General features: G+C 46.8%; 1 protein-coding gene and 1 non-coding gene across 3 annotated transcripts; both read left to right on the top strand.

The window, feature by feature from the left end:
- Window positions 1–9,426: 9,426 nt before the first annotated feature.
- Window positions 9,427–16,093, top strand: LOC121924015 (vespryn-like). 2 transcript variants are annotated; one of them, XM_042455067.1, is made up of 4 exons: window positions 9,427–9,598; window positions 11,343–11,394; window positions 12,313–12,402; window positions 14,935–16,093. In XM_042455067.1, exons 2-4 carry the CDS (start codon window positions 11,364–11,366, stop codon window positions 15,417–15,419), a joined length of 606 nt encoding a protein of 201 aa, XP_042311001.1. In that variant the 5' UTR covers window positions 9,427–9,598; window positions 11,343–11,363; the 3' UTR covers window positions 15,420–16,093. The 2 variants fall into 2 exon arrangements, with proteins under 2 accessions (XP_042311001.1, XP_042311003.1); XM_042455069.1 differs by lacking the exon at window positions 9,427–9,598 and having other exon boundaries at window positions 10,893–11,394.
- A 1,538-nt stretch (window positions 16,094–17,631) lies between these two features.
- Window positions 17,632–17,801, top strand: LOC121924496. Its single transcript, XR_006102629.1, has one exon. It is a non-coding gene; the product is annotated as a U1 spliceosomal RNA (small nuclear RNA).
- The last annotated feature ends 1,033 nt before the right edge of the window (window positions 17,802–18,834 follow it).

Below are 18,834 nucleotides of genomic sequence, written 5' to 3'. Positions count from 1 at the left end.
CCCTCCCTCCATAACTGTCATCTTTCGGCCGTTGAGGGAGGAGACGGCTGCCCAGCGTCATCAGAGGCTAGCCTGAAGACAAAGTGCCCTCCCTCCATAACTGTCATCTTTCGGCCGTTGAGGGAGAGAACAGGCTGGCCCAGCGTCGTCAGAGGCTAGCCTGAGACAAAGTGCCTCCCTCCATAACTTTCATCTTCGGCCGTTGAGGGAGAGAAACAGGCTGGCCCAGCGTCCTCACAGGCTAGCCTGAAGACAAGTGCCCTCCTCCATAACTGTCATCTTACGGCCGTTGAGGGAGAGAACAGCTGGCCAGCGTCCGTCATCACAGGCTAGCCTGAAGACAAAGTGCCCTTCCTCCATAACTGTCATCTTTCGGCCGTTGAGGGAAGAGACAGGCTGGCCCAGCTCATCACAGGCTAGCCTGAAGCAAAGTGCCCTTCCTCCATAACTGTCATCTTACGGCCGTTGAGGGAGAGAACAGTGGCCCAGCCTCATCACAGGCTAGCCTGAAGACAAAGTGCCCTTCCTCCATAACTGTCATCTTTCGACCGTTGAGGGAGAGAACAGGCTGGCCCAGCGTCATCACAGGCTAGCGCCTGAGACAAGTGCCCTTCCTCCATAACTGTCATCTTTCCCGTTGAGGGAGGAAACAGGCTGGCCCAGCGTCGTCAGAGGGCTCGCTGAGACAACGTGCCCTCCCTCCATAACTGTCCTCTTTCGACGTCGGGGAGAGAAACACGAGTGGCGCCAACATCATCAGGGGCTAGCCTGGATACAGTGTTCTTAATTGTAGATTTTTCTTGTACTGTTTTATAATTTTCTTGTACACCGCTATGATCTATTTGGAATAGCGGTTTATAAATAAACATATTATATATTATTATTATTATATTATTATTATTATATTATTATTATTTTATATTATAAATTACATTAAATTTCATTTGGTAAAAAAATTACTATATATTTCGCTTTAAATTGTTTTAATATAATAATAATAATAAATTTTATTTATAGACCGCTATTCCGAATGATCATATCGCGTGTGTACAGAACAAAATGCAATACAATACAATCTCTCTCCCTCAAGATGGAGGATGAAGGGAGGGCTTGTCTTCTTCCAGGGGCCTGGTGGAGCTAGCCTGCCTTTCTCTCCCTCAAGAAGGTGGCTGGAGGGGGGCTTGTCTTTTCCAGGCAGGCCTGGTGGAGATAGCCTGCCTTTCTCTCCCTCAAGATGGAGGATGAAGGAGGGCTTGTCTTCTTCCAGGCAGGCCTGGTGAGCTAGCCTGCCTTTCTCTCCCGCAAGAAGTGGGCTGAAGGGAGGGCTTGTCTTCTTCCAGGCAGGCCTGGTGGAGCTAGCCTGCCTTTCTCTCCCTCAAGATGTGGCTGAAGGGAGGGCTTGTCTTCTTCCAGGCAGGCCTGGTGGAGGTAGCCTGCCTTTCTCTCCCTCAGAGGTGGCTGAGGGAGGGCTGGTTTTCTTCCAGGCAGGCCTGGTGGAGGTAGCCTGCCTCTCTCTCCCTCAAGATGGTGGCTGAAGGGAGGGTGTCTTCTTCCCAGGCAGCCTTGTGGAGGTAGCCTGCTCTCTCTCCCTCAAGAAGGTGCCTGAAGGGAGGGCTGGTCTTCTTCCATGCAGGCCTGGTGGAGGTAGCCTGCCTATCTCTCCCTCAAGATGGAGGATGAAGGGAGGGCTTGTCTTCTTCCAGGCAGGCCTGTGGGGAGCTAGCCTGCCTTTCTCTCCCGCAAGTGGTGGCTGAGGGAGGGCTTGTCTTCTTCCAGGCAGGCCTGGTGGAGGTAGCCTGCCTTCTCTCCCTCAAGATGGTGGCTGAGGGAGGGCTTGTCTTCTTCCAGGCAGCGGCTGGTGGAGGTAGCCTGCCTTTCTCTCCTCAAGAAGGTGGCTGAAGGGAGGGCTGGTCTTCTTCCAGGCAGGCTGGTGGAGTAGCCTGCCTTTCTCTCCCTCAAAGAAGGTGCTGAAGGAGGCTGGTCTTCTTCCAGGCAGGCCTGGTGGAGTATAGCCTGCTCTCTCTCCCTCAAGATGGTGGCTGAAGGGGGGCTTGTCTTCTTCCAGGCAGGCCTGGTGGAGGTAGCCTGCCTCTCTCTCCCTCAAGAGGTGGCGTGAAGGGAGGGCTTGCCTTCTTCCAGGCAGGCCTGGTGGACTAGCCTGCTCTCTCTCCTCCCAAGGTGGCTGAAGGGAGGGCTGGTCTTCTTCCAGGCAGGCTGGTGGAGGTAGCCTGCCTCTTCTCCCTCAAGATGGAGGATGAGGAGGGCTTGTCTTCTTCCAGGCAGGCCTGGTGGAGCTAGCCTGCCTCTTTCTCTCCCGCAAGATGGTGGCTGAAGGAGGCTTGTCTTCTTCCAGGCAGGCCTGGTGGAGGTAGCTGCCTCTCTCTCCCTCAAGAAGGTGGCTGAAGGGATGGCTTGTCTTCTTCCAGGCAGGCCTGGTGGAGTAGCTGCTCTCTCTCCCTCAGAAGGTGGCTGAAGGGAGGGCTTGTCTTTCCAGGCGGGCCTGGTGGAGGTAGCCTGCCTCTCTCTCCCTCAAGAAGGTGGCTGAAGGGAGGCTGTCTTCTTCCAGGCAGGCCTGGTGGAGGTTAGCCTGCCTCTCTCTCCCTCAAGATGGAGGATGAAGGGAGGGCTTGTCTTCTTCCGGGCAAGCCTGGTGAGCTAGCCTGCCTCTCTCTCCCTCAGATGGTGGCTGAAGGAGGGCTTGTCTTCTTCCAGGCCGGCCTGGTGGAGGTAGCCGCCTCTCTCTCCTCAAGAAGGTGGCTGAAGGGAGGGCTGGTCTTCTTCCAGGCAGCCTGGTGAGGGGTAGCCTGCCTCTCTCTCCCTCAAGATGGGGATGAGGGAGGGCTTGTCTTCTTCCAGCAAGCCTGGTGGAGCTAGCCTGCCTCTCTCTCCCTCAAGATGGTGGGCTGAAGGGAGGGCTTGTCTTCTTCCAGCAGGCCTGGTGGGGTAGCCGCCTTTCTCTCCCTCAAGATGGTGGCTGGAAGGAGGGCTTGTCTTCGTCCAGGCAGGCCTGGTGGAGGTAGCCTGCCTTTCTCTCCCTCAAGAAGGTGGCTGAAGGGAGGGCTGGTCTTCTTCCAGGCACGCTGGTGGAGGTAGCCTGCCTCTCTCTCCCTCAAGTGGTGGCTGAAGGAGGCTTGTCTTCTTCCAGGCAGGCCTGGTGGAGGTAGCCTGCCTCTCCTCCCTCAAGAGGTGGCTGAAGGGGGGCTGTCTTCTTCCAGGCCGGCCTGGTGGAGCTAGCCTGCCTCTCTCTCCCTCAAGAAGGTGGCTGAAGGGGGGCTGTCTTCTTCCAGGCAGGCCTGGTGGCGGTAGCCTGCCTCTCTCTCCTCAAGATGGGAGGATGAAGGGAGGGCTCGTCTTCTTCCAGGCCGGCCTGGTGGACTGAGCCTGCCTCTCTCTCCCGCAAGATGGAGGCTGAAGGGAGGGCTCGTCTTCTTCCAGGCCGGCCTGGTGGGGCTAGCCTGCCTCTCTCTCTCTCAAGATGGAGGCTGAAGGAGGGCTCGTCTTCTTCCAGCAGCCTGGTGGAGCTAGCTGCCTTTCTCTCCCTCAGATGGTGGCTGAAGGAGGGCTTGTCTTCTTCCAGGGGCCTGGTGGAGGTAGCCTGCCTCTCTCTCCCTCAAGTGGAGGATGAAGGGAGGCTCTCTTCTTCCAGGCAGGCCTGGTGAGCTGGCCTGCCTCTCTCTCCCGCAAGATGGAGGCTGAAGGGAGGGCTTGCTTCTTCCAGGCGGCCTGGTGGGGCTAGCTGCCTTCTCTCTCTCTCAAGTGGAGGCTGAAGGAGGGCTCGTCTTCTTCAGGCAGGCCTGGTGGAGCTAGCCTGCCTTTCTCTCCCTCAAATGGTGGCTGAAGGGAGGGCTTGTCTTCTTCCAGGCAGGCTGGTGGAGGTAGCCTGCCTCTCTCTCCCTCAAGATGGAGGATGAAGGGAGGGCTCGTCTTCTTCCAGGCAGGCCTGGTGGAGCTGAGCCTGCCTCTTCTCCAAGATAAGTGAGGCTGAAGGGAGGGCTTGTCTTCTTCCAGGCAGGCCTGGTGGGCTAGCCTGCCTCTCTCTCTCTCAAGATGGAGGCTGAGGAGGGCTCGTCTTCTTCCAGGGCCTGGTGGAGCTAGCCTGCCTTATCTCCTCAAGGGTGGCTGAAGGAGGCTTGTCTTCTTCCAGGCGCCTGGTGGAGCTAGACTGCCTTTTCTCTCCCTAAGATGGTGGCTGAGGAGGGCTGGTCTTCTTCCAGGCAGGCCTGTGGAGGTAGCCTGCCTCCTCTCCCTCAAGAAGGTGGCTGAAGGAGGGCTTGTCTTCTTCAGGCGGGCCTGGGGAGTAGCCTGCCTCTCTCTCCTCAAGGGAGGCTGAAGGGGGGCTGGTCTTCTTCCAGGCAGGCCTGGTGGAGGTAGCCTGCCTCTCTCTCCTCAAGATGGAGGATGAAGGGAAGGGCTTGTCTTCTTCCAGGCAAGCCTGGTGGAGCTAGCCTGCCTCTCTCTCCCTCAGATGGTGGCTGAAGGGGGGCTTGTCTTCTTCCAGGCAGGCCTGGTGAGGTAGCCTGCCTCTCTCTCCCTCAAGAAGTGGCTGAAGGGAGGCTGGTCTTCTTCCAGGCAGGCCTGGTGGAGGAGCCTGCCTCTCTCTCCCTCAAGATGGAGGATGAAGGGAGGGCTTGTCTTCTTCCCGGCAAGCCTGTGAGCTAGCCTGCTCTCTCTCCCTCAAGATGGTGGCTGAAGGGAGGGCTTGTCTTCTTCCAGCAGGCCTGGTGGAGTAGCCTGCTTCTCTCCCTCCAGATGGTGGCTGTGAAGGGAGGGCTGTCTTCTTCCAGCAGGCTGGTGGATGTTAGCCTGCCTTTCTCTCCCTCAAGAAGGTGGTGAAGGGAGGGCTGGGTCTTCTTCCAGGCAGGCCTGGTGGAGGTAGCCTGCCTCTCTCTCCTCAAGATGGTGGCTGAAGGGAGGGCTTGTCTTCTTCCAGGCAGGCCTGGTGGAGGTTGCCTGCCTCTCTCTCCTCAAGAAGGTGGCTGAAGGGAGGGCTGGTCTTCTTCCAGGCAGGCTGGTGGAGCTAGCTGCCTCTCTCTCCTCAAGAAGGTGGCTGAAGGGAGGGCTGGTCTTCTTCCAGGCAGGCCTGGTGGAGGTAGCCTGCCTCTCTCTCCCTCAAGAGGAGGATGAAGGGAGGGCTCGTCTTCTTCCAGCAGGCCTGGTGGAGCTGAGCCTGCCTCTTCTCCCGCACAGATGGCGGGTGAAGGGAGGGCTCGTCTTCTTTCCAGGCAGGCCTGGTGGGGCTAGCCTTCTCTCTCTCTCTCAAGAAGGTGGCTGAAGGGAGCTGGCTGGTCTTCTTCCAGGCAGCCTGGTGGAGGTAGCCTGCCCTCTCTCTCCTCAAGATGGAGGGTGAAGGGAGGGCTTGTCTTCTTCCAGGCAAGCCTGTGGAGCAGCCTGCCTCTCCTCCCTCAAGATGGTTGGCTGAAGGGAGGGCTTGTCTTCTTCCAGGCAAGCCTGGTGGAGCTAGCCTGCCTCTCTCTCCCGCAAGATGGAGGCTGAAGGGAGGGCTCGTTCTTCTTCCAGGCAGGCCTGGTGGAGCTAGCCTGCCTTTCTCTCCCTCACGATGGTGGCTGAAGGGAGGGCTTGTCTTCTTCCAGGCAGGCCTGGGAGGTTAGCCGCCTCTCTCTCCCTCAAGATGGAGGAAAGGGCGGCTCGTCTTCTTCCAGGCAGCCTGTGGAGCTGAGCCTGCCTCTCTCTCTCCGCCAAGATGGTTGCTGAAGGGAGGGCTTGTCTTCTTCCAGGCAGGCCTGGTGGGGCTAGCCTGCCTCTCTCTCTCTCAAGATGGAGGCTGAGGGAGGGCTCTTCTTCTTCCCGGCAGGCCTGGCCTGGTGGAGCTAGCCTGCCTTTCTCTCCCTCAAGATGGTGGCTGAAGGGGAGGGCTTGTCTTCTTCCAGGCAGGCCTGGTGGAGGTAGCCTGCCTCTCTCTCCCTCAAGATGGAGGATGAAGGGAGGGTGGTCTTCTTCCAGGCAGGCCTGGTGGAGGTTAGCCTGCCTCTCTCTCCCTCAAGATGGAGGATGAAGGGAGGGTCGTCTTCTTCCAGGCAGGCCTGGGGAGCTGAGCCTGCCTCTCTCTCCCGCAAGATGGGGCTGAAGGGGGGCTTCTTCTTCCAGGCAGCTGGTGGGGCTAGCTGCCTCTCTCTCTCTCAAGATGGAGGGGCTGAGGGAGGGCTTTTCTTCCAGGCAGGCCTGGTGGAGGCAGCCTGCCTTATCTCCCTCAAGATGGTGCTGAAGGGAGGGCTTGTCTTCTTCCAGGCAGGCCTGGGGGAGCTAGCCTGCTTTCTCTCCCTCAAGATTGGCGAAGGGAGGGCTGGTTTCTTCCAGGCAGCCTGGTGGAGTGTAGCCTGCCTCTCTCTCCCTCAAGAAGTGTGTGCTGAAGGAGGGCTTTGTCTTCTTTAGGCAGGCCTGGTGGAGTAGCCTGCCTTTCTCCCTCAAGAAGTGGCTGAAGGGGGGTGGTCTTTTCCAGGCAGGCCTGGTGGGGCTAGCCTGCCTCTCTCTCCCTCAAGATGGAGGCTGAAGGGAGGGCTCGTCTTCTTCCAGGCAGGCTGCTAGCCTGCCTCTCTCTCCCTCATATGAAGAATGTAATTGACATGTAATCAATTCACATTATGACATGGGCTCTGATCTCTGCTGAGGACAGAATGCTACAAAGCACATGAAGATTGATTAAGGCACTGTAGGATTTATCTATCATGAATTCAGATACGCCTCCAAGAGACCATTGTGCATAAACCCCTTAAAAAAACATTTCCTTGTAGGAACCAGATTCTCAGCGGTGAAGAGAAGCATGCACTTTGTCTAGCTGTTCTCCTTTCCTTTTCCACATAACACTTCTTAGAATAATTTTTGGGGAGTTTCCCTTGAAGCTATGGAAGGAAGAAACTGGGCAGTTCTTTTAAAAAAATCCACAGAACAGGCTAAGCAAAAGCCTCAATACCTGAGTTGTCTAATCAGATTTTAGATTTGAATAAGTGTGTAGGAGAAAGTAATGGGAATTCAGAGAAGAAACTGCACTTGTTAAGATTAGAGATTACAGGCAAGTAAATCATTTGTAGAGAGCCAGCATGGTGTTGTGGTTGGAGTGTTGGACTATGACTCTGGAGACCAGGATTCGATTCCTAGCCCAGCCATGAAACTCATTGTCCTTAGGGGAAGGTAAAGGCAAATCTCCTCTGAACAAACCTTCTTAAAAAAATTCATGACAGGATCTCCATAAATCAGAAACAACTTGAAGGCATGCAACAACAACAAGTCATTTTAAAGAGCTTGTTGAAAAACAGTTCAAAGAGATCATAACATCAGTCCAGAACTTCACAAATATGAACAAGAGATCTCTGATAATTTGAAGGGAATGAATATTTTAGGGCAGGATTTGGAAAAGGCACAGGACAGAAATATGACGGTAGAGCTAAAATCAAAGAAAACACAGATTAGGTTAAGAGCTGTTCTAGAAGGGCTCACAGATTTAAAATAGTTTTAAAAGCTTTGAAGGGTCTTTATAAGCAGTTTTGAAGGACTGGAGAAGACAACTGAAGAAATATATAGGCAAAACTCTACACAGTGGGAAAAAAATTCCAAGAGATGTAATCATACATTTCATACATAAAGTCATCTTTAGTGAAATATTGAGTGCATACTTTAAGGGGGAAAAGATCCAAAATATGAAATTATTTGTCTTCAAGAGACTCATAAAAAAAGAGACTAGGCATTTGCAGAATAGAAGTATGGTCTTAGAGTTCATGTCTACAAACAAGAACAAAAGAAATGGAGTAGTCTTTTGCATAAATCAAACATTACAGCCTAAATTGATTTTTGAAGCTGAACAAGGTAGCAGTGTAATTGTAGAAATCAACTGGAATGGCAAGATGATGCATTTAAGGGGTATTAATGGCCCCAATAATGAGAAATCAGAAATTCTTTAGCAAGAAATGTGCTTGCTAAATCAACATTTTATGATTTATTAAAAAAAAAAAAGACATCTGGACTAGACCTGAAAGATTTGATCTGCATGGGTGATTGAAATGGGATAGCTGATTCTACTAAAAATAAATGTTCCAGTAAAGGTATTACGAAAGGTCAAGGAAAACTACCTATACTCTACTTTAAACATATGGAGTACTTTGGATTATTAGATGGTTGGAGACAGCAATATTTCACCAATGTATATAAGAACTGAGGATCCCCCCCCCCAAACTGTACTTAAATAAGGTACAGATCCATAATAGACTGGGATGCAAGTAAAGCTTACATGAGAGGACAATTTATTAAATATGGTTCCAGACTGGGGGGAAAAGAGAGAAGCTTAAAAAAGCGAGTTGATGGATGAAATATTGAATTTGTAGTGGATCTATGGAGGATAAGATACTTATTATATTACTTGTTTTCAAAGAGAAAGCCATGCTAACCCTAAGGGAAAGAAAACAAAGATCACTGTACTAAGATTTATTTTAGCACAAATTGTTATGGTTCTCAACTGCATCGAGGTACATCCATACAGTACCTTGTAATATGAAGCTTACAAGTGTTGTACCCTGTTTAAACCCCTAGAGAAAGTAGACCTCTTTCATGTTTCGGACAACAGACTTGAGGAGGGGGTGATAGCTTCAGGGAAGGTAATCCTTTTACTCTTCCTAGCCTTGAGATAATCCCTTCATGCGACTTCCCTGGACCCTCTGTCCATGTTAACTGCCATGATTTAGTCCTATGGAATCCTTGGACTGGCAGTTCAGAGAGGAGCATTTATATAAGTCTGGAAAGCCAGTGTGTGGTAGTGGCTTGTGTTTTGGAATAGGATTCTGAAACCAGGGTTCAAATCCCCGCTTAACCAAGGAAATCCACCAGGTGATCTTGGGCAAGTCACACTCTCTCAGGCTCAGAGGCAAACTCCCTCTAAACTAAGCTGGCCAAAACAACTCTGTAGTAGGTACACCTTGGAGGTCAAAATAAATCAGAAACAACTTGCAGGTACAGAACAACAACATTGAGAGGTCTCATCCAGAGACCTCTATTGGCTCAACAGACTAAAATCCTGGATTCCTCATGTGGCCTGGAGTGGCGAGGTCCAGTGTGACCTCTTCACAGCAAATCCAAAATATGGATGTTGAGGCAAAACCCAAGAAGTTGAATTGTGAGACTTCATGCTTCCTTGGATCAATCTGGAAGAGGCCAGTGACGTCTACTTTATTGCAGGAAACAGATTTGGGGAGTAAAGAAAATGTAGAGTCGAAGGCTTTCATGGCCAACATCCATAGTTTTTTGTGGGATTTTCAGGCTATATGGCCATGTTCTAGAAGAGTTTAAAAATGTAGTTATTTGTTAACAACCTAACTGATAATTGCTCTATTTTTACTGCGACTGATTGTTGTGCTGATAGAAATGCACAGGAGAGCCACCTACATTATCTTGAGCCATCTGAAAAATGCTAAGAACAGGTCGTCCAGTTTGCTTTGCAATCTAGGAAAAGAGGAAATTCAAAGGTTTATTCTTGTCAGAAAAAAAAAACATTTGAAGAACCTTCCTCTTTGCACTGAAACTGGCAAAAGAGACATCTCAGCTTTTTGGAGCTCTGCTGACATTATTAGAACAGGATATTTTTCAGGAAAATAAGGTAAGACCTTATTCTGAGATGATTTATTTTCAGGCATATTTGTTGCCTGACAATAGCTCATGAAATTAAAACCAGCTTGAAGCTTTCTTGTACAGGATCGTATTTTTCTGTGGGGGGAAAATTCTGCTGAAAGGCAAAAATTGACCAGCTGTTCGAGCAACTTTGACTTTCACTTTCCAAAACAGGATAAGAAGCTTGCTTGTACTGTTAAGATCATCGGTCCATCTAACCCAGCATTGTCAATGTTTATGGAAAAACATTGTGCAAGATTGATTAAGGCTCCTTCCCCTTCATGACATTGGTTACTCAAATTCTTCTCATAGCTCCAGCTCTCTCAGGTCTCTTCCATCACTGTCTGTGACAGAAAATGCATGTCTTGCTCTCCAGATGAAAGATTTTTCAGTAATGGGCAAAACACAACCCTCAATTATAACCCCTGAAGAACTGGCCATAGGTGTGTTCATTTATCTATTGATCTAAACTTCAGAGCAGTGATTCCCAAACTTTGGCCTTCCAGGTGTTTTGGACAACAACTCCCAGAAGCCACAACCAGTTTGATCAACCATCAGGAATTCTGGGAACTGAAGTCCAAATGATCTGGAGGACCAAAGTTCGGGAACTACTGCTTTAGAGGAACTGGGATTAACAACTGGAAACATGCACAAAGAGAAAACTCTATACTGTACAATTTTCTCTCTCTCGCTCTCTCTCTCTCTCTGCCCCCCCCCTTCTGACCTGAGCCAGGTGTTCAGTATATTTATAAATGAGTTAGATGATGGAATAGAAATCATACTTATCAGGTTTGGAGACAACACCAGGTTGGGAGTGGCAGAAGAACTGATACTTCAAAGGATAGGATCAGAATTCAGAATGATCTTGACAGAATGGAGACCTGGGCAAAACCTCACAAAATGAATTTCAACTGAGATAAATATAAAGAATGAAATGCACAAATATAGGATGGGTGACACCTGGCTTGGAAGCAGTACATGTGTGTGTTTTTTTAAAAAAGAAAGCAGTACTGTACATGTGAAAAGAATCTGTGGGTCTTGGTAGATCATAAACTAAATGTGAGTAGAAAGTGTGGTGCCACAGCCAAAAAGGACAATGCAGTTCTAGGCTGTATCAATAGTATAGGAATTCATCACACAAGGCTAGTAAAGTGCAATTACAGTAGGACACTCTTGCTGCTTTGCTTTTCAGTGGTGGAGAGCATCTTGCTCCCATCAATGAAAAAATGTACTCCACCAACAATTGAAATGCAAAGCAGCAGCAATGTGATAAGTACCTGCCAAAGACGCTATTGTAATTGTGCTTTACTAGTTTCATGTGATAGAATCTCTAGTGTCCAGATTATGAGAAGTACAAGTTCCACTCTATTTTGCTTTGATCAGACTTCACCTGAACAGTGTCCAGTTCTGGGCACCACAGTTCAAGAAGGGTACTGACAAGCTGGAAAATGTCCAGACAGGAGGGACAAAGATTATCAATGGTCTGGAAACCTAGCCTTATGAAGAACAACTGAGGGAGTTAGTTATGCTTAGTCGGGAGAAGAAAAGACAGTGACATAATAGCCATCTTTTAATATCTGAAATGAAGTCATATGGAAGATGGAGCTAGATTGTTTTTTGCAGCTCCAGAGACTAGAACACTAATTGGTGGATTCAAATAACAAGAAAAGAGATTTAACCTAAACATTAGAAATTCCTTTATTTCTTTTAACTTCTCTGTTTTCTGCTACAAGGAAGAAGACTTTCCGGCTGCAATGAAAACAGGTGTCCTCCAGAGGTTCAAAGGTAAATGAATAATAATAATTTTAAAATCAAGACTACTGTAGTTATTTTCTCCCAGAAATTGTTGGCTTCATAATGAAGGGCTGATATAGATTAGGGACTAATACAGTGGTGAGTCCTCTAGATGTTCTTCAGCTCCGGCTCACATCAGGACTAGCAAGCAGTGGTGGTCAGGGATGATGGAAGTTGTAGCTGAACATGTAGTGGGCCAACGATTAACCAAAATGGCTCATGAACTGGATCTGGATGTGAGGATGTGGCCACAACTAAACAGTGATTTAGGCATGTCAACACCTATTGTGTCCTTTATTATTGTGTTCCTTCACATCATTTCTGATTTATGGTGATCCTAAGGCAACCTTCTCACAGAATTTCGTTGGCAAGATTTGTTTAGAGGGAGTTCTGCCATTGCTTTCCTGTGATGCTAGGAGAGCATGACATGTCCAAGGTCACCCAATGGATTTCAAAGTGAGGATTCAAACTCTAGTCTCTAGATTCATAGTTCAATGCTCAAACCACTACACCACATTGCCTCTCTTTGGGCAAGTCCAGTGTCAGAATGAGTTCAGGGTTGGTGATGCTGTCCATCAGAACAGTGTTAGTGGATTGCCTTATCTTGCACATGCTGAGAAGTGCGAGTATTCTTACACCATGTCTGGACATCTTGGGTGACCCATACAAAATAGGGATCACCTACTGTTGGGTGCAATGGTCTCTTTGCTGGTTATGAGGCCACAGCATACATCTAACCTTACTGTTCTCTTGAGCCAGCAAAGAGCAAATTGCTATTATTTAGCACAGCATCTGTAAAGTAAGGGTAATCATGGCCTACCTTACACGACTAATGTGAAAGCATGCACATAAATTTCATGACGTATTTTCAAAAGCCATTGCTAATGTCTTTCCTCTGTCTTTCTACAGGACTGTGTTGCATTCTGTGGCTATCACTGTGCTTTCTTGGTGAATTGGAAGGTGGCAGAAAGGCTTCAATACGAAAAAAGAAATACAAAAGTAAAGGATGGGTTAAACAATTGTGGTTTTGGAGGGTGGGCACTGTTGAAAGGGGACTTGATACAACAAGATAAATGTGCATCTAAAATCCATCTAATTAAAATGGATACTAACACAAGGAATTCCCAGTGCACTTAAAGTAGTTGTTACTAGACATTTTTTGCTTTCTGAGAGTGCCAGCATGGTATATGGTTTGAGCACTGGACTATGACTCTGGAGACCAGGATTTGAATCCCTGCTTGGCCATGATACCCACTGGGTGACCCTGGGCAAGTCACAGTCTTTCAGCCTCAGAGGATGGCATTGGTAAACCCCCAAACTTGCCAAGAAAGCCCTGTGATAGGGTTGTCATAAGTCAGAAACGACTTGAAGGTACACAACAACAAATTGTTCAATGCTCCATCCATGTTTGGGTCCCAGCAAGAGTAAGAGAAAGAACAGCAGGTTTATGAAGATGTAGCAGTCCCATTTTAACCAATATGGAATGACTGACAAGTGGGGAAAGAAGACATTGTTATTTGTGCAGAGGACTAGGTATCTATTCACTTCCTTTATCTGCCAACTTTCTCTCAGTGAATCCAAGGTGAAGTCTAACAATATTATCACATTAGGGACAGTGCGTCATTGACCCGTCTGTGTTCCATCCTTCTCACCCGATTGTGGGAAGGACTTTCACAAATGTCTTGAACTTGATTCGAACGGGAAATGTAAGTGAAAGTGATTATGTGAATCATTTTCACATGAAAGCTGGCTGAAAAGTGAATGAAATGAAAATGAAATGAAAAAAGTGCTTTCAGCCGTCAACTAAAAACGCTTTCAGACATCAGCTGAAAACACTTTGAGATGTCATTTCCAATCTTTTGTAATAACAGAAGAACCCATTATTACAATGACGGCTGAAAACGCTTTTCAGCCCACTTTCATGTGAAAGTGATTTGCGCAATCACTTTCACTCAGATCACAGATGGGATAAGGATAGGGGAGTGAAAATCTCCTAGCTGAAGACTGTACAGTGGGCCCTCCACATTCACTGGAGTTAGGAGCAGAGGATTCCCATGAAAGTGGAAAAACCACAAATAAATAAACAGTACTTTTTTTTTACCTGAGAGAACACTTCTCAAGGAATCTCTAGCAGAACTCTATAGTCAACATTTGCCAGAATTTGACCACAGAATCTTGTTGGGAGAGTTACACATGCTTAGACAAGTGTTTTCTCCAGGAATGTTTAGGCCCTCCAGTGCAACTCCATGGACATCTTCCAGTAGAATTTCTCTGGAAGACCTAGAGATTCCTAGAGAGAACATATTAATTGAATCTGCAAATAATCAAATCCGCAAAAGTCAAAGCCACAAATGTAGAGAGTCGAGTGTAATTCCTTGCAGTCTAATAGACATGGCATAATAAATAGAATGGAAACAGAAAACCAAACAATTGGCAGAACTGTGCTACCAGAACACAGTTCTGAACTAGAAGCAATCATTTGTAGTCCAGTCGACAGAGGGAGCTAGTCTCTCTTTTCCAGCACTGAGTGAGAAAACCACAAAAGGAGAATGCTGCTGGCATGTGGCCATGTGCCAAAAACCAAACAGCAGCTAATCTCAGCAATGGGAGAGACCTCTCTGCCTCTCCTTCTGAGGCAGCCTCTCTTTAAAACAATGTTATGCTTTATCAGTGGTTTTTCAACCACACATGGATGACGTGGACTCTAAATTTCAGTGTATCCCAGAGGGGGGGAAATAATATAATTCAGATCTAAGTGGTATTATAATCTGGAGAGCATTGCAGCCCCATAGAACCTAATTCAAAAGGGAGTTTTTTTACATCCTCACATATCCCTCACTACCACCTTCAATATGAGATAATATGGTATAGTGGTTAGAGCATTGGATTATGACTTTGGACACCAGGGTTCAAATTTTGGCTTGGCCATGTAAACCTACTGGGTGACCTTGGTCAAGTCACACTCTCTCAGCCTCAAAGAATGGTAATGGCAAACCCTCTCTGAAGAAACTTATCTGGGATTCTGAAAACCAAAGTACTCCAAAATCCAAATCTTTTTGACCTACAACACAAGTGGTGTAGTACATATCTATACTGTACAGTATTTGCAAGGCTGGAAAGAGACATGGCTAGAGAAAGACTGAAGGATCTGTGAAATGGTGCAAAGCTATGCCTTTTACTGTTTCACAGATCCTCAGTCTCCAGCAACCTCATTATGTCTCATTATGAATGTGCAAATATTGATATTCCAAAATAAAACAAAATAATAACAATGCTTCTGCTCCCAGGCATTTTGGAAACTGGATACTCAACCTGTAATGTATATAATCAAGGAAGTACAACCCAAGGTGGGTTGCTTGCTAACTTTAACACATTGAGAGTGGCAAGAATTGGACAAGACTCCATTTTGCATTTCTTAATTGTCCAGGTGGAGAAAAAAAAAATGGCTGTCAATGACACTGTCAAATTCTATTGCTACATATATGGTTCTGTCTTTAATGCTCTGATGAGTTCTCCTTTTCTCCTTTACAGTCAATGTGAGCTTTGATCCTCAAACTGCACATCCAAATCTCCTTGTATCTCCAGACAGGAAGACTGTGACATGGGTACCTAAACCCCAAGATGTGCCTGACAATCCAGAGAGATTCAACAGTACTCGGTGTTTGCTGGGTTTTCCAAGATTTAGTTCAGGGAAATATTACTGGGAAGTGGAATATGCAAACCAGAAGGAATGGGCTGTCGGGGTGGCCAGGGAGTCTGTGGAGAGGAAGAGGTATCTCAGGCTGACTGCTGAGGAAGGGATTTGGCAGAAGGGTCTCTGGTGGCTTTGGCGAAGGGGAACTCATTCCCGTCGACGTCCCAACCACTCTAGAAAGATTGGGGTATTTCTGGATTATGAAAGGGGGAAGGTAACTTTTTACATGAAGAATAAGGCCATGGTAATCAATACCTCTTTTAATAGGGAAATAGTTCGGCCTTTCTTCTATGTGGGGGCAACTGTTTCACTCACCCTGTGAAGGGGTGGCCTGCAGCTGCCTCCGTCTTCGCCAGATCGGGGCTGCAGGAAATGCATGCCCTGGCCCTGATTTGGCTTTTCCATGGCCCAAAAAGGAGCTGCAAAAAGCAGCTTCTTTTTGCGCCCTGGAAAGGATGCCCTAGCCACTGGCGCTGCAGCTTTATGGCACTCCTTTGGTGCTGCCAGCACTGCAATTGACTTAGTCCTGAATGGCAAGTTTACACTGGTATCAAGTTTCAGTTTGTGTTCTATTTTTTCAGTATAAAAAGAAAAGAAGTTATGTGGCACTTTTAGAGTAACATATTCTGCATAAAGTAAAACAGTGCTCAGTATTTACAAGGAAGTTTTTACCATATAGAGAGCCAGAAACATCCAAGCTGGATTCGGAAAAGGAAATCATATTGCAAATATATGTTAGCTAATGAAATGAATAAAAAAAATTCAGAAGAAAACCACAGTGTGCCTTATAGTATAGCAAAGACTTGGATGGTGTAGATCATTTCAAAAACACCTATGTCTACAATAAATGGGGGTGGCATAACTCAACTGTATTGATGATACACTATAGGAAGAGAATCAAGTTGAAGTTGTTGCTGAAGGAGATATATTCTTTTTTCCTTTTCTTGAATTTTGAAGTTAAATTTGAGTAGCATATTTTACTGGATTGTCTGTATTGGTGGAAAACATTATTAAGATAAAATGTTATATTTGTTTTAGTTTTTTTATGTTTAAGTTTTTCCAGAAGACATCCAGATACTATACAACTTAATTGGTACACCTAAGTAATAAAATCTCAATGGTTTGCTTCAAGAATTGTGTGATTATCTCAGATGGTTATTTAACTGAACATTCCAGCTATTTGTTCAAAAAGAACAGAGCCAAAACTTGGCCATATGCAATGGTGGTTTAAATGGGGAAATGTTGTTAGTAACTAAAGGCAATAAAAGAATACCAATTTCAATGAATTTGTGTTTCTCATTCCGGATAAATTTTAGACTGCAGGCCAGTTTTTTTTCCACATTATGCAATCGCTGCACTCTGTCTAGATACCTACACAGCTAGTCCATTGAAGTTCCTCATGGTGATGGTTTCTATCATTTCTGAATTATATGATGAAAGATAGAATAGAATAGAATCATAGGTTGGAAGAGGACTCAAGGGCATCCCAGTCCAACCCCATTTGCCATGCAGAAACTCTCAATCAAAGCATCCATGACAGATGGCCATCCAGCCTCTGTTTAAAGACCTCCAAGAAAGAGACTCCCACTTTCTAAGGAAGTTGTTTCACTGTCAAAAACAGTCCTTACTGTCAGAAGTTCTCTAAGTTGGGTGGTCTTTTTCCTGTAGCTTGCATCTGTTGTGATGGTCCATTCTCTGGAGCAGCAAAAAACAAGCTTGCTCCATCCTCAATGTGACACCCCTTCAAATACTTAAAGAGGGCATCACATCTCCTCTTAACCCTCTGCAGGGAGAGGGGCGGGAATAATAAAAAAATAATAATAATAATAACAATCGACACACCAGTCCTAGTCTTTCCATAAGGTGGTTCCAGGCCCTTCATCATTTGGTTGCCCCTCCTTTGGACATGCTCCAATTTCTCACATCCTTTTTATGTGGTGCCCAGGACTGGACACAATATCCAGGTGGGGCTGACCAGAGCAGATAGAGTGGCATCTCTTACTTCCCTTGATCTAGACACTATACTTCTATTGATGCAGCCTAAATTGTATTGGCCTTTTTAGACTGCTACATCACTGGTTGACTCATGTTCAACTTGTGGTACTGCTAGGGACTCCTAGATCCTCTTCACACTTGTAAGCCTAGGCTGTTCTCCCATCTTATTATCTATGGCATTTCATTTTTTTATACCTAAGTGCCAGTATCTTAACATTGCTTCTCCTTGTTGACTAGTCATTTTCTAACTTCAACTCTTGATATCTTCAGCAGTCATAATCCAACAACTCAAATTACCTATTTTCGTATACTGCGCATTCCAGAAGAAAGAGGTCCATATCCCATAAAACATATAGTCGTGGATTAGGCAAATGAGGCCTTTCTGGAGAGTGCCCAAGAATGATGTAGTGGGTTTTGTGAAGCTGTGGAACTCATGGCATGTGGATATCAGGGTTTGACTTCCCTGATAGGCCATGGCATGAAACCCACTGGGTTACCTTTCTTGAGTCTCATCTACTCCTCACAGCCCCCAGAACACCTGACTGAATAGGCAGGGGAGATACCATGGTCTTGAAGATTGGTTTTCTCACGGGTTTGATGCTTATTCCATTGCAACTCGAGTGTGCTGAGCAAGCCTATGGATTTCCCCCAATGCTGGAAACCAACTGCTAATTTGTGGTGGTATGCCTTAGGGTTTCCCTAAGTCAGAACTGACAGGCCTTTGGTCTGATCTTACATGGCACCTTTTATCTGGAGAGAAGTGACCAGTGGGGTCCCACAGGGGTTTCTGTCCTTGGCCCAGTACTGTTTAACATCTTTCTCACTGACTGGAGGAAAAAATTGGGGGCATACTTATGTGAAATTGCCGATGACACCAACATTAGGAGGAATAAGCTAATATCCAGAGGACAGGATCAAAATCAAAAATACCTGATAGACTAGAAAGTGGGCCACAGCTAACAAAATGAACTTCAACAGCGGGAGAAATGTATGGTACAACACTTAGGGCGAAAAAATGAATGCACAGTATAGGATGGGTGAACACTTGGCTGAAGGAGACAACATGTGAAAAGGGATCTAGGAGTCCAAGTAGACTACAAGTGAACATGAGTCACAGTGTGATGCGGCAGCTAAACCAGCCAATGTGTACTTTAGGTTGCATCAATAGAAGTTTAGTGTCTAGATTCAAGGGAAGTAATAGTAGTGCCACCTCTATTCTGCTCTGGTCAGGCCCCCCTTGGAATATTGTGTCCGTTTCTGGGTGCCACCGTTCAAATAAGGACATTGAGAACACTGAGAGCGTGTCCAACGGAGGGCGACTAAAATGGTGTTGAAAGGTCTGGAAACCATGCCCTATGAGGAACGACTTAGGGAGCTGGGATGTTTAGCCTGGAGGGAAAAGAAAGAAGGTTAAGAGGTGATATGATAGCTCTGTTTAAATATTTGAAGGGATGTCATATTGAGGTAGGGCGCCAGCTTGTTTTCTGTGCTCCAGAGACTAGGGACCGCAGCAATGGGTGCATTGCTTACAGGAAAAAGAGATTCCACATCAACATTAGGAGGAATTTCTGACAGTAAGGGCTGTTTGCCAGTGGAACACACTTCCTCGGAGTGTAGTGTGGTTCTCCCTACTTGGTGGTCTTCAAACGGAGGTGGATGGCATCTGTCGGGGATGCTTGATTTGGATTTCCTGCACTGGAGATGGGTGGATGGATTGCCTTGAGGTTCTTCCAACTCTATGT

Source organism: Sceloporus undulatus, chromosome 2, assembly GCF_019175285.1.
Source record: "Sceloporus undulatus isolate JIND9_A2432 ecotype Alabama chromosome 2, SceUnd_v1.1, whole genome shotgun sequence".
In the NCBI taxonomy this organism is placed as follows: Eukaryota; Metazoa; Chordata; class Lepidosauria; order Squamata; family Phrynosomatidae; genus Sceloporus; species Sceloporus undulatus.
This window is presented reverse-complemented; position numbering and strand designations above follow the sequence as displayed.